The 14,332-nt window shown below is 40.4% G+C and overlaps 1 protein-coding gene across 6 annotated transcripts in view; it reads left to right on the top strand.

Annotated features, from left to right (window-relative positions):
• Positions 1-14,332, top strand: part of RTN3 (reticulon 3) — an 87,037-nt gene that overhangs the window by 23,103 nt on the left and 49,602 nt on the right. For 2 of the 6 annotated variants that reach the window (XM_011942623.1, XM_011942624.1), the window contains one exon: positions 11,662-13,986. The exons of 3 other annotated variants lie outside the window; for them this stretch is intronic. In XM_011942623.1, coding sequence (XP_011798013.1) covers positions 11,662-13,986 — 2,325 coding nt within the window. The remainder of the gene's footprint in view (positions 1-11,661; positions 13,987-14,332) is intronic. One more of the 6 variants, XM_011942625.1, reaches the window with a different exon arrangement.

The raw sequence follows: 14,332 nt of genomic DNA, 5'->3' as shown, positions 1-14,332 counted from the left end.
CTCTACTAAAAATACAAAAAATTAGCCGGGCATGGTGGCGGGCGCCTGTAGTCCCAGCTACTCAGGAGGCTGAGGCAGGAGAATGGTGTGAACCCAGAAGGCGGAGCTTGCAGTGAGCCAAGATCGCGCCACTGCACTCCAGCCTGGGCAACAGAGCAAGACTCCGTCTAAATAAATAAATAAAAAGAAAAGGGATAGTTGATACTCTAAACGGTGTAACAGTGTAACCCATGTAACCCATGGCTAACATACCTAATGTATGACATGTTGAAAAGATAACTGTCATAGCTTAAAAAATTATTTTAATCCCTGGTTAACAGAAATTACATGTGCACTCAAGTAGAAGGGAGGTAAATTAAAAGGATTTAAATTAAAAATGAATGTTTAAATAGGCTTCAGTTTCACAATGTGTATTAGAATTTGTAAGACAGCATATACTTACTCTTCCTTTTTGCTTACAAAAAATTTTTTTTGACCAGTGTAGATTGAGAATAGCGTTATTGTAAAAAGGTAATTAAGAATGCCCTATCCGGCTGGTCGCGGTGGCTCACACCTGTAATCCTAGCACTTTAGGAGGCCAAGGCAGGCGGGTCACCTGATGTCAGGAGTTCAAGGCCAGCCTGGCCAACATGGCGAAACCCCATCTCTACTGAAAATACAAAAATTAGCCGGGTGTGGTTGCAGGCACCTATAATACCAGCTACTCGGGAGGCTGAGGCAAGAGAATCACTTGAACCTGGGAGACAAAGGTTGCTGTGATCCAAGATGGCGCCATTGCACTCCAGCCTGGACGAAAGAGCAAAACTCCATCTCAAAAACAATACAAAACAAAAAGAATGCCCTATCCTCGAATGGGTTTCATTTAACCTCTATTAGTAGCATTTTCTCCTGCAACAAACAAATAAACAAAACACATGATGGAAAAGTAGCCCAGTGGGGCCCTACGTCATTGATGGTCTAGAGGTTAGTCTGTTCAGTTGTTTGAGGGAACACCTTGGCAGATGATTAAGTGTTTTCTAGGGTAGCCAAGACTGGTAGCTTCCAGTCTGCCTTAGTGAAAATAAGGGAAGAGGAAGCTGTTGATATAGTTGGTTAACTATATTAAAACCCTGGGTGGGAGATGAGGGCTCTGAGAACAGTCCACTTCCACACAGGCCTTTGAAAGTGACTACTGCCACCAGCATGCACCTTGAGTCCATCACTGACACTAACCCAACTAATTTCTTTGGCTTCATATACCTTAGCTATCTAGCCTTAGGGAAATTGTGGCTATTTTTATATACTCCAATCATGTTGAGCAATATGTAGTAATAATAGGACTTCAAAAAAAAAAAGAAAAATAGAGACAAGGTCTCACTAGGTTGCCCAGGCTGAACTCCTGAGCACAAGCGGCCCTCCCACCTCAGCTTCCCAAAGTGCTGGGATTACAGGCATGAGCCACCATACCTGGGCTAAATAGGACTTTTTAAGATTTAAGAATGACATGATTTTTTTTATCCTGTTCACACTGAGTAAAAGGCAGTTAAAGTTTTTTAAAGTACATTTTGTGATATTTACTAAGTTGTAGTGCTTTGAGAATATAGCTACATAAGCTAGGAAGTTAAACTTTTGATATGAATAGATTTCTAATTAGAATGTCAATGGAGTACCCCTGAGTAGTCCTTGCAGTCTTTTGCTTATGGCTTCCTTTTTCCATGAAGCAACATTATATTTCAGCCTAATCCCTGAGAGTTTCAAAATAGTGGATTACATTTTAATGTTTTCCTGTACTTCATAAAAACATATGAAGATATTCACAGAAGTATAGATGTAGTATGTGGCTAATTTTTATTGAACTTTTACTATGCCCAGTAAACTTTAAATGAATCATCTCATTTAATCTTCATAAGCAGTTCTATGAAGGGAAGGGTGTGGCTCTTTTACCAATTGAAATGACTTGAAAATGGTGAAATCACTTGCTCAAGGTAACACAGCAAGTAAGTGATAGATGGAGGATGCCAAAGCCATGGTCATAACTGCTGTACCTGTAATAAAGATGATCAGATAAACTAGCTATATTTTAGGGTTTGACTGCTTTTTAGAGATGGCATTTTGAAGTTAATATTAAAATCATGACAGCAGAAGAGGTAGATACTATTGTTTTGACCATATTAACGCTATTAGTGATATAATTTAGTATCATCTGGGGTATATGCTCCCTCCAACAAAAACAAAATCAGACTGAAATTTTGTTTGACTTTTCAAAACCTTTGATAAGAGTGGAAGCTGGAAAATACTGTTTCTTTAGAAAGCATTGGAAGAAAAGTAGGTGAAAATGAGATGATTGGAAAGAGAGGATCCATCCACCATGCCGCATTGGAAGCACATTTGCATTAATGAACGCTTGCATTCAATTTGACTAATGCAGTAGGCATCTGGAATAGGAAGTTACAACCCTGAACTTGGGGGCAAGCATTGAGGAAAAAAATAAATTTGCCAGTTACAGCCTTTTTTAAAAAAAACAGAACAAAAACAAAACAAAAGAAAAACATTTTTCTTTGTGTAAAAGAGACTTTTTGTTTAGGATCTAGCTTGGCTGCAGAGTGTCTGCTGGCTAACTTCCTATTTTGATGCTGTGGCTGAAAGTTGTTGATACTGTTTTGCACGAATTTGTCTTCTTGTTTTGTGAACATGAGAAAATTCAAGTGTAGGAAAACCTATAGCTGAATATTTCAAACCTCCCTCAAATGAATATGCATAGTATGGATGTGAAAAAGTAAGTTAGTGGCTACTACAGGCTGGCACCCATTGTTCACTGATGTATATAGTGATTCCATGTTATAGATATCCTTTTAGTAAAAAGTAATGAATTTCTTAGGTGAACAGGTAATTAACAACATGGTAACTATAACCTAATTTTAAACTATTTACTCTTTTTAGGAAGAACTCTTTGATACAGGATATAACATTCCTTATTCCTTAATTATAGATCACATTTTGTTTTTAGTAATGAAGTTGTAAGTACTTGAGTAGATGAGTACTGAATCTTTATCTAAGAGACACTTTGAGGAAAAAGAAGCAGAATAAATAGTATATGAAGGATTTTCAATTCAAATGTATTTACTCATAAGTACTTTTTGTTGGTTGTTTCTTTGTTTGTTTTTTAAGAGATGTGGTCTCACTGTGTTTCCCAGGATGGTGTCAAACTCCTGGACTCAAGCAATCTTCCCACCTCAGCCTCCTGAGTAGCTGGGACTACAGGCGGCCACCACTGTGCCCAGTCTTAGACATTGTAGTTTTTTTTTTTTTTTGATCATGTTGTTACTTCCTCTGGGAAAACACCTGTCAGAATTTTGGGATCATGTGACAGGTATATATTTAATTTCTTTCTTTCTTTTTTATCATGTTGTTTTAAACTCCCCATCTTGCTCTGAAGGATAAAATACTCTGGGCATAAAAGAGAGAAATTTCTGCCTCAATTCCCATACCAGATTTTCTAGTCAGATGTGGTTTTTTCCTTATTCCAATAAAAATGCAGAATTACTATACTTTAGAATTAGTATATGGAAGTGTTTAGGCAAGGGAAGACCACTCCTGCTGCATGCCTTGCTACTCTTAAGTTGTGCCGAGTTCAAGCCCATCTATGTGAGGAGAAGCCATGAGAGTGGCTCCTCCTGTGGGATTTTATGGGACTAGAGCTCTGAAGTATGGCCCTTATCTTTCTGCCCTTCCAACACATACCAGATGTATTAAGGCTGTGATTCTGAAACCAAGTTTGTTGCCTGGGAACCTTGTAATACAGATTCCTGAGCTCTGTCCTCTTTAGGAAGGACAGAGGCAGTAAATCAGAGATGCACCCCATGGAGAACTAGTAGTTACTCTTAAGTTTGAGAGGGATTATGAAAAATTGTGCCAAAGGCTGTCTCTGTGCTTGGTTATTAAATTGTTCAACTGTTTGTACATTGAACTAAAATATACTTTGACCCTGTTAGTGGTAAAGATCATTTGCGAAACATTTTGTTCAGGAAAATTTACTGGCTGGGTGTGGTGGATCCCTTGAGGTCAGGAGTTTGAGACAAGCCTGGCTGACATGGCAAAACCCCATCTCCACTAAAAATACAAAAATTAGCTGGGCATGGTGGTGTGTGCCTGTAGTCCCAGCTACTCGGGAGGCTGGGGCAGGGGAATCACTTGAACTGGGGAGGTGGAGGTTGCAGTGAGCTGAGTTCAGGCCACTGCACTCCAGCCTGGTTGACAGAGTGAGACTGAGACTGTTTCAAAAAAAGGAAAAGTTAGTTATCTTTCAATGTTGGCTTAGAATTTCTTATATGTTGAGTTCTCTTGTGGGGTTTTTGGTTTTGTTTTTTGGGTTTTTTTGTTTTTTGTTTTTTGTTTTTTTTTGAGACGGGGTCTCACTCTGTTGCCCAGGCTGAATTCTGTGGGTCAGTTAGGGCTCACTGCAGTCTCGACTTCCCAGGCTCAAGCGATCCTCCCACCTATCTTCCTGAGTAGCTGGAACCACAGGCATGTGCCACCACACCAAGCTAATTAAAAAAAAAAAAATTTTTTTTTCGAAAAAAATTAAAACTCTGAGACAGAGTTTTCGTTCTTGTTGCCCAGGCTGGAGTGTGATGGCCCAATCTCGGCTCACACCCAGGTTCAAGTGATTCTCCTGCCTCAGCCTCCTGAGTAGCTGGAATTACAGGCATGTGCGACCATTCCCGGCTAATTTTGTATTTTTAGTAGAGATGGGGTTTCTCCATGTTGGTCAGGCTGGTCTCAAGCTCTCAACCTCGGGTGATCTGCCCGCCTCAGCCTCCCAAAGTGCTGGGATTACAGTCGTGAGCCACTGCAACAGGCCCTAAAATTTTCTATAGAGAAGGGGTCTGTCTCAACATTTTGGCCAGGCTCGTCTAACTTCTGGGCTCAAGCAATCCTCCCACCTGAGCACTTTGGTGTTGAGATTATAGGCATGAGCCGCCATGCCAGGCTGGGCTCTCAAACATCTTTATCTGCATAGAACCTAGCATAATTCTTGGGATGCCATAGGCGTTTGGTTTGTACCAAAATCTTGGGTGATGCAACATATTCAGACGTTGCATCACCCAAGATTTTGAAGTAAATGAAAGCTCTTTGAATTATTTCCCTTAATATGTGAATGGTAGAAGGGAAAGTGTCTAAAGCTCTACATGAGGATTTTCTGTATTATATTATACCAGATGAAGGTGGTTACAATTTGCCAATATGCCTTTTCTCTCACCTAATAAAAAGGCATATGGTCTGGAGTCTCTATGTCGAGAGTTTTTTGAGAATGTGGTGTTTGGGGACATTTATGGGGATTTACTAAGTGGTAGATACTGCTGTGAACATGTAATAACTCATTTAATCCTCGCAGCAGTTCTAAAGTTAGGTGCTTTAATTTTCCCATTTTGATGAGATTTTGATGAGATGGGATTAAGCAGTTTACTCAGGGCCACACAATTAGTAATTGTGATGAAAGGACTTCGATTTTTTTTTTTTTTTTTTTTTTTTTTTGAGATGGAGTCTCACACTGTTGCCTGGGCTGGAATGCAATGGCGTGATCTTGGCTCACTGCAACCTCCACCTCCTGGGTTCAAGCGATTCTCCTGCCCCAGCCTCCTGAGTAGCTGGGATTATAGGCATGCGCCACCACACTCTGCTAATTTTTTCTATTTTTAGTAGAGATGGGGCTCTCTATGTTGGTCAGGCTGGTCTCGAACTCCTGACCTCGTGATCTGCCCAGCTTGGCCCCCAAAGTGCTGGGATTACAGGCGTCAGCCACTGTACCTGGCTGACTTCGAATTTTTTAATAAGAATTTTTTAGGCCGGGCGCAGTGGCTCAAGCCTGTAATCCCAGCACTTTGGGAGGCCGAGACGGGCGGATCACGAGGTCAGGAGATCGAGACCATCCTGGCTAACATGGTGAAACCCCATCTCTACTAAAAATACAAAAAATTAGCCGGGCGAGGTGGTGGGCGCCTGTAGTCCCAGCTACTCGGGAGGCTGAGGCAGGAGAATGGCGGGAACCCGGGAGGCGGAGCTTGCAGTGAGCCGAGATCGCGCCACTGAACTCCAGCCTGGGCGACAGAGCGAGACTCCGTCTCAAAAAAAAAAAAAAAAAAAAGAATTTTTTGGCCGGGCATGGTGGTTTATGCCTGTAATCCCAGCACTTTGAGAGGCCAAGGTGGGCAGATCTGAGGTCGGGAGTTCCGAACCAGCCTGACCAACATGGAGAAACCCCGTTTCTACTAAAAATACAAAATTAGCTGGGCATGGTGGCGCATGCCTGTAATCCCAGCTACTCCAGAGGCTGAAGCAGGAGAATCGCTTGAACGCAGGAGGCGGAGGTTGCGGTGATCCGAGATCACACCATTGCACTCCAGCCTGGGCTAAAACAGTGAAATTCCATCTCAAAAAAAAAAAAAAAAATTTATTTGGGTCTAAAAATTTAGAATTTAAAATATGACTACCAACTTAATTTCCTAGTCTTTGTTTCAGATAATATAGCTCAGTGGAGTATTTAGAGTTTAAGAAGATGAGTAATCATGGAGCTGAGTACTTGATAAGTTTGAGAACATGTTCATGATCGTTGTGGGGATATGACATTTTTTACCTCTTACCATATATTGATTCTCACCCACCCCCCTTTTTTTGAGATAAGGTCTTGCTCTGTCACCCAGGGTGGAGTGCATGGCTCACTGCAGCCTCGACCTCCTGGGCTCAAGCAGTCCTCCCACTTCAGCCTCCCAAGTAGTCAGGACCACAGGTGCATGCCACCATGCCTGGCTAATTGTTTAATTTTTTTGTAGAGATGGGGTCGCACTGTGTTGCCCAGATGGGTCTCAAACTCCTAGGGTCAAGCCATCTCCCTACCTTGGCTTCTCAGATTACAGGCATGAGCCACCACACCCAGCTGATTACCTTTTTAGTAAATCTACTAGATCTATGACCTTATTTGTTAATAATTAGAGTAGTACCATGTTTTTAAGTGATTAGAACTCTTGAAAATGAATATCCACATTAAATTCCATTAAAGCAAAGAACTAATTTAGAAAGTGTTCATAATGAGAGTTTTGATGGCAATTTGTTTTCAGTAATGTTGAAAGGCTCTTGGAGTGCATGTGAAGGGATGAATCTTTTGAAAAAAGAAAGGTGGTAGACATTTTCTGAGACATAAAATAATCCAGATTTATTCCACCAGACAGTTTTACAGTGTTTAGTGTTTTAGGAGTTAACTGCCTTCAGATTCACTGGACTTTTCTGTCCTTTTGCCACGTACTGACTTGGGCAACACCAGTGACTACAAGTGCCATGCTGACCAATTGGAAGAGTCTTTGCTTATCGGGGCTGTTCTAAAAGGCTTATTAGTTTTTGGTCTTCATTCTATTTAATGTTTTCATGCCTTTATACACTTTTTACTTCCAGCCCAGTTTTTCCCATTGTCTTGGTACAGGTCAGCTCTGTCCAAATTTGTCAGGGTTTCAGCTAGCCAAAAATGGTCTTTTCATTTGCTGAAATTCTAAACAAAATAATTAAAATTAAAGCTCAGATGATGATGCTACCTTATTTTTCTACACGTGGGAAAGCTTGACTGACAATAATGATTACCGCCTGCATCTCACAATCACTGAGAAATGAAGGCAGCACTAAGCTCTGTTTACCCTCTGAGCTTGCCCCCAGAAAAAATATACACCCTAAATAGTAAGTTATAACATTTTTATTAGGGAACATTATTAGAGGTTTTTTTATATATCTAGTAACCATGTCATATTAAGTAATCTTTTTTCTTTTTCTTTTTTCCTTTTCTTTAATTTTTTTTTCCTTTTCTTTTTCTTTTCTTTTCTTTTTTTTCTCCATGTCACCCAAGCTGGAGTGCACTGGCATGACCGTGGCTCACTGCAGCTTTGACCTCCCAAACTCAAGCAGTCCTCCCACTCCAGCCTCCCAAGTGACTGGGACTACAGGCACGTGCCACCATGCACAGCTAATTTTTCTATTTTTTTAGGGGCAGGGTCTCACCATGTTGCCCGGGCTGATCTTGACCTCTTGGACTCAAGCAGTCTTCCCTCCTCTGCCTCCCAAAGTTCTGAGATACAGGCATGAGCTACCACACCCAGCCTAAATAATCTTTAATGTTTGAAGTCTGTCAGGCCATTATGGTGCTCAGTAGAGGACTTCTTAGTATTCTGAAAATAGGACTTCTAACTTTATCTTTAGTTTTACCTAAGATTATTCTACACCTAACTTGAAAGTTTTGGAGTACTAAAAGTTCAAGGAAGTTAAGAGAAAAGCAAAGCTGATAAACTGAGCAGTTTGTGTCCTGCGAAAGCATAGACAGTTTTACTGTGCTCTTCCCAGTGATGTGAATATTCTTTGGTTAACATTCAATTTGGTTGCTTTCTTTTTAGTTTAATCAAGCACTATCACCACTATATCATTGTCATCATCATTTTACTTATTGATTTTGCCTATTGTCTGCCTTCCCCTCTGTGTTGTAAGTTCCATAAAGGCAAGAAATTTTTTCTATTTTATTCACTGCTTTAAGCCCAGTTTCTAAAACAATGTCTGGCACGTGGTAGGCACTCAATAAATACTTGTTGAATTATTACTAATTCATTTTGTAGACTTTCATCTGTAAGATGACAGATCTGAATCATCTGAAATCTCCATCTCCATAAGCTGGCTGGGCGCAGTGGCTCATGCCTGTAATCCTAGTACTTTGGGAGGCTGAGTCGAGCAGACTGCTTGAGCTCAGGTGTTCGAGACCAGCCTGGGCAGTGTGGTAAAACCACATCTCTACTAAAAATACAAAAAATCAGCCAGGTGTGGTGGTGCACGCCTGTAATCCCAGCTACTCGGGAGGCTGAGGCAGGAAAATTGCTTGAATCTGGGAGACGGAGGTTGCAGTGAGCCGAGATTACAACATTGTACTCCAGCCTGGGCGACAGAACTATACTCTATCTTAAAAAAGCACACAAAAAACACATAAAAAAACATATAAGCGGAACTTTCCCTGTGGGGTGGAGTCAGTTTGACTTACCTCAGAGTTGTTTGAAGAGAGAGGTTTCCAAACAGTTTTACAATAACCGTAGTTCACTGAATGCTTTCTGGTAGAAACACTGACTAGTAGCTTCAGTAACAATGCATGGCTCAGATTGTGGAATATTTCTGATTTAAATGTAATCTGTAGTACTTTACACTTCAGATATTTGAACCTTTTAACCTACAGTGCTGGGCTTCATTTCTGTTATGCCCTAATCTAGTCATGCTGAATATCCATACTATATAATGGCAGATGCAAACCATATTTTACTAAATTAGAACTACATATGAGTTATAGTTTACTTCAAGTGTTTTGTTTTGGTAATACAGCTTTGCCACCAAGCTTTAACCGTTTTCCTTAATGTACAAAGGCTTTTTATTCTAATAACCAGGTTTCAGTTATACTATTTCTAAAGCTCAGCTCTTATTACATCAGATTTCATGATGTGTTGAAGTAGGGGAACTTTATATGGCATTTCAAAACATTTTTATAATAGTGGAATTTTATGTATTGTAGTAAAATATTTTTGTCTTTAATAAAATAATTTTGAATGATGTCATAATTTTGCTTTTATCTGGTATTCGGATGTTTACATGAAAAAGGGAACATAGGCTGAATAAAGATAATCCTAAAAGAACTTCTCTGTCACATTTTCCCAGTTATTCATGCTCAAGGCATTGCTGTCCTGAGCCTACTTAGGTCTCAGCTGACTAAGCTGAATCTTTGATTCACTTATTTGGGGCTATTTATTTAAGACCCACTTTGTTCCAGCTCCAAAGGTACAACAGTATGCAAGAAAGACAGTGCCCAGGGCTGGGCTTGATGGCTCATGCCTATAATCCCAGTGCTTTGGGAGGCCAAGGTGGACAGGTTGCTTGAGCCCAGTAGTTTGAGACCAACCTGGCAATGTAGCGAGGCACTATGTCTGTAGAAAGTTTAAAAATCAGCCAGGTGTGGTGGCATGTGCCTGTGGTCCCAGCTACTTGGGAGGCTGAGGTGGGAGGATAGCTTGAGGCCAGGAGGTCAAGGCTGCATTGAGCCACAATTGCACCGCTTGCACTCTGGCCTGGAGGACAGAGGAAGACCCTGTCTCAAATACAAACAAATAAGTGAGGTAAGAAAGCACCAGCCCTTGGGATATTTGTTTTGATCCTTTTCCCCAGTAAAAACTTGTTAGAGTAGGAAGTTAGGAAACAGCGTGGTAGATTGATGGCTTATTAACTGATAAGACAACATACTACTTTGAGAAGGATATTTTCTATTTTAAAAGTAATTCTGGAGTTAACTTTTTTTTTTTTTTTTTTTGAGACGGAGTTTCACTCTTGTTACTCAGGCTGGGGTACAATGGCACGACCTCAGCTTACTGCAGTGTCCGCCTCCCAGGTTCAGAGGATTCTCCTGCCTCAGCCTCCTGAGTAGGTGGGATTACAGGTGCCTGCCACTACGCCTGGCTAATTTTTTTATATTTTTATTAGAGACAAAGTTTCACCATTTTGGTCAGGCTGGTCTCGAACTCCTGACCTCAGGTGAGCCACTGTGCCCGGCCCAGTTAACTCTGTCTTAACCAAAGAAATCTATTTGCACAGTACAATATTGATTTCAATGACAAGTTAGTACAAGAGATTTTGGAGGGGCCATGCGTGGCAGCTCACGCCTGTAATCCCAGCACTTAGGGAGGCCAAGGCGGGTGGATCACTTGTGGTTGGGAGTTTGAAACCAGCCTGGCCAACATGGTGAAACACCGTCTCTTCTAAAAATTCAAAAATTAGCCAGGCTTGATGGTGCCTGCCTGTAATCCCAGCTACTTGAGAGACTGAGGCAGGAGAATCACTTGAACCTGGGAGGTGGAGGTTGCAGTGAGCTGAGATTATGCGATTGCAGTCCAGCCTGGGCGACAAAAAGAAGACTCTGTATTTAAAAAAAAAAAAAAAAGATTTTGGAGGGGGTCCACCTTTTTCAGTACCCTTTAGTTTAGAACATCACAGCTATTTATTTGTACATGGGACAGATTCTTCCTGTGGATAGAATAGAATAATTCTAGTCTCATTTTCAGGTTCAGGGAGGGTCTACTGCATCTCCTAAAAATCAAAAACAAGTCTGGCCACTTGTTTTTTTCCTTCTCAGATTGTGAGACTGTAATAGTGGATTTATAGAGGCAGTCTGTGCTCTGAATTGTTCAGCTTACAGATTGAAGTCTATCAACTCTTTATAGTATCAGGTTATTTATTTTGTATAAATTATTTTGCTTTTGTTGATTAGCTCTACCAAAATAATAAAAATCCTCCCAAGATTTCTCAGTCTTTCTGCCCTTCTTTATGCTTTCTCTTTACAATGGAAAAGTAGTCCAAAAAGTATTTGTTAGGAAATTTTTTTGTTATTTGCAGTTCGTGGCATGATATGGCTTTTCTGTTTCACTGTTGGCAGCTTTATGCATGTCCTGTAGGATAACTTGATCGTTTTGTTACATATTTATGTGTGTATATATACATCCTGTGTGTGTGTATATATATATATATTTATGTAATTTAAAAAATAAAAAGCATGCTGCTTGGCTTGGCTAGCTAATGTGTAATTGTGCCTGGTAAAAACAATTATTTTCTTTGAAATTCTGATCATAGAGGGATTGAGCTCTCTTTGTTCTGATGAGCCATCTTCAGAAATTATGACTTCTTCCTTTCTTTCATCTTCTGAAATACATAACAATGGCCTTACAATACTACATGGAGGAAAAAGCAATGTGTTAGGGAGCCAGCCTATTTTAGCCAAAGAAGGAAAAGACCACTTGGATCTTCTGGATATGAAAAAGGTGGAAAAGCCTCAGGGGATCAGCAACAACATATCAGACTCTCCAATTTCTCTTGCAGCAGAAGTTCATTGTGACCGTCCTTCTATTCCAGCCAGTTTCCCAGAGCATCCTGCTTTGCTTTCAAAGAAAATTGGTCAAGTGGAAGAGCAAATAGATAAAGAGACCAAGAACCCAAATGAGGTATCAAGTAGGGAAGCTAAAACTGCATTGGATGCTGATGACAGATTCACCCTGCTAACAGCCCAGAAACCACCTACTGAATACTCTAAGGTAGAAGGCATTTATACATACTCTTTGTCCCCATCCAAAGTTTCAGGAGATGGTGTTATTGAAAAGGATTCCCCTGAATCACCATTTGAAGTAATTATTGACAAAGCAGCATTTGACAAAGAATTTAAAGACTCGTATAAGGAGAGCACAGATGATTTTGGTAGCTGGTCTGTGCACACTGATAGAGAATCATCCGAAGACATTTCAGAGACTAATGACAAGCTTTTTCCACTGAGAAATAAAGAGGCAGGACGTTACCAAATGTCTGCATTGCTCAGTAGGCAGTTTTCACACACAAATGCAGCACTGGAAGAGGTGTCTAGATGCGTGAATGATATGCATAACTTTACTAACGAAATACTGACTTGGGATCTGGTTCCCCAAGTGAAACAACAGACTGATAAATCTTCTGACTGCATCACAAAAACTACAGGACTTGACATGAGTGAATATAATTCAGAAATTCCAGTTGTAAATCTTAAAGTTAACACTCATCAGAAAATTCCTGTATGTTCTATTAATGGGAGCACTCCCATCACTAAATCAACAGGTGATTGGACAGAAGCATCTCTCCTGCAAGAAAATGCTATCACTGGAAAACCTATACCTGACTCTTTCAATTCCACAAAAGAATTCAGTATCAAAGGTGTGCAAGGCAATATGCAGAAACAGGGTGACACACTTGCAGAGTTACCTGGATTTCTACCTGAGAAATGTGACGCTTTGGGTTCTAGAGTGGCCACAATGAAAGTGGTTTTACCTGATGACCACCTGAAAGATGAAATGAACTGGCAGAGCTCTGCATTGGGAGAAATCACAGAAGCTGATAGTTCTGGCGAGTCTGATGACACAGTAATAGAGGACATCACAGCAGATCTATCGTTTGAAAATAAGAAAATTCAAGCTGAAAAACCTGTTTCCATTCCAAGTGCTGTTGTAAAAACAGGTGAAAGAGAAATCAAAGAGATTCCCAGTTGTAAGAGAGAAGAAAAAACATCTAAAAACTTTCAAGAGTTGGTCAGTGACTCTGAGCTGCATCAAGAGCAACCTGATATTCTTGGAAGGAGTCCAGCTAGTGTGGCAGCAGAAGTACCCAATATAAATGTCTGCTTAGAAGATGTGAGTGAAGTTGCTCCTGAAAAGCCTGTTACTACTGAGAACCCCAAACTTCCTTCAACAGTGTCTCCAAATGTTTTTAATGAGACAGAATTCTCATTAAATGTGACAACGTCTGCCTACTTGGAGTCATTACATGGGAAAAATGTTAAACATATAGATGATTCCTCCCCAGAGGACCTGATAGCAGCCTTTACAGAAACCAGAGATAAAGGAATAGTAGATAGTGAAGGAAATGCCTTTAATGCAATATCAGAGAAGATGACAGACTTTAAAACAACTCCTCCTGTAGAAGTCTTACATGAAAGTGAGTCCAGTTGTTCTGAAATTAAAGGCATTGAAAGCAAATACAGTGAGCAAAGCAAAGAAACAAATGGAAGTGAGCCTCTAGGTGTTTTCCCTACCCAGGGTACTCCAGTAGCATCTCTTGACTTAGAACAAGAACAGCTCACAATTAAAGCTCTTAAAGAATTAGGTGAAAGACAGGTTGAGAAATCAGCTTCTGCGCAGCATGACGCAGAATTGCCTTCTGAAGAAGTACTGAAGCAAACTTTCACATTTGCTCCAGAATCTTGGCCACAGAGATCATATGACATCCTAGAACATAATGTCAAGAATGGATCCGATCTTGGGATTTCCCAAAAACCCACTACTATCAGAGAAACTTCTAGGGTAGATGCTGTTTCCAGCCTTAGCAAGACTGAATTGGTAAAAAAGCATGTCCTAGCAAGACTTCTGACAGACTTCTCAGGTAACCATTTATATTAGAATACTGCATGTGGTTAATTCTGTGATTGATTACTTATCAGCGTGCCATTTATGTTAGTCTGATTTATACCTACAAAATTATGGCTAGAATACAAATATACTGTATGATGGGAAAGGCAGATTCTTCTCTCGTCTTTTTTTAAATGATTGCTTGATTTGGTTTCCTTAATACCAATATTTCCCAAAGCAGTAGACCACTTTGTAACATTAGTCTTCCCCTAAAAATTTTTTCTATGCTCCGGTTATATTTCAAGGTACTTTTCTTTCTTTTCTTTTTTTTTTTTTGAGACAGAGTCTTGCTCTGTCTCCCAGGCTGGAATGCAGTGGCG

Source organism: Colobus angolensis, unplaced genomic scaffold (assembly GCF_000951035.1).
Source record: "Colobus angolensis palliatus isolate OR3802 unplaced genomic scaffold, Cang.pa_1.0 Scaffold21, whole genome shotgun sequence".
Classification (NCBI taxonomy): domain Eukaryota; kingdom Metazoa; phylum Chordata; class Mammalia; order Primates; family Cercopithecidae; genus Colobus; species Colobus angolensis.
Note: the sequence above shows the minus strand (reverse complement) of the source record. Positions and strands in the feature narration are given on the sequence as shown.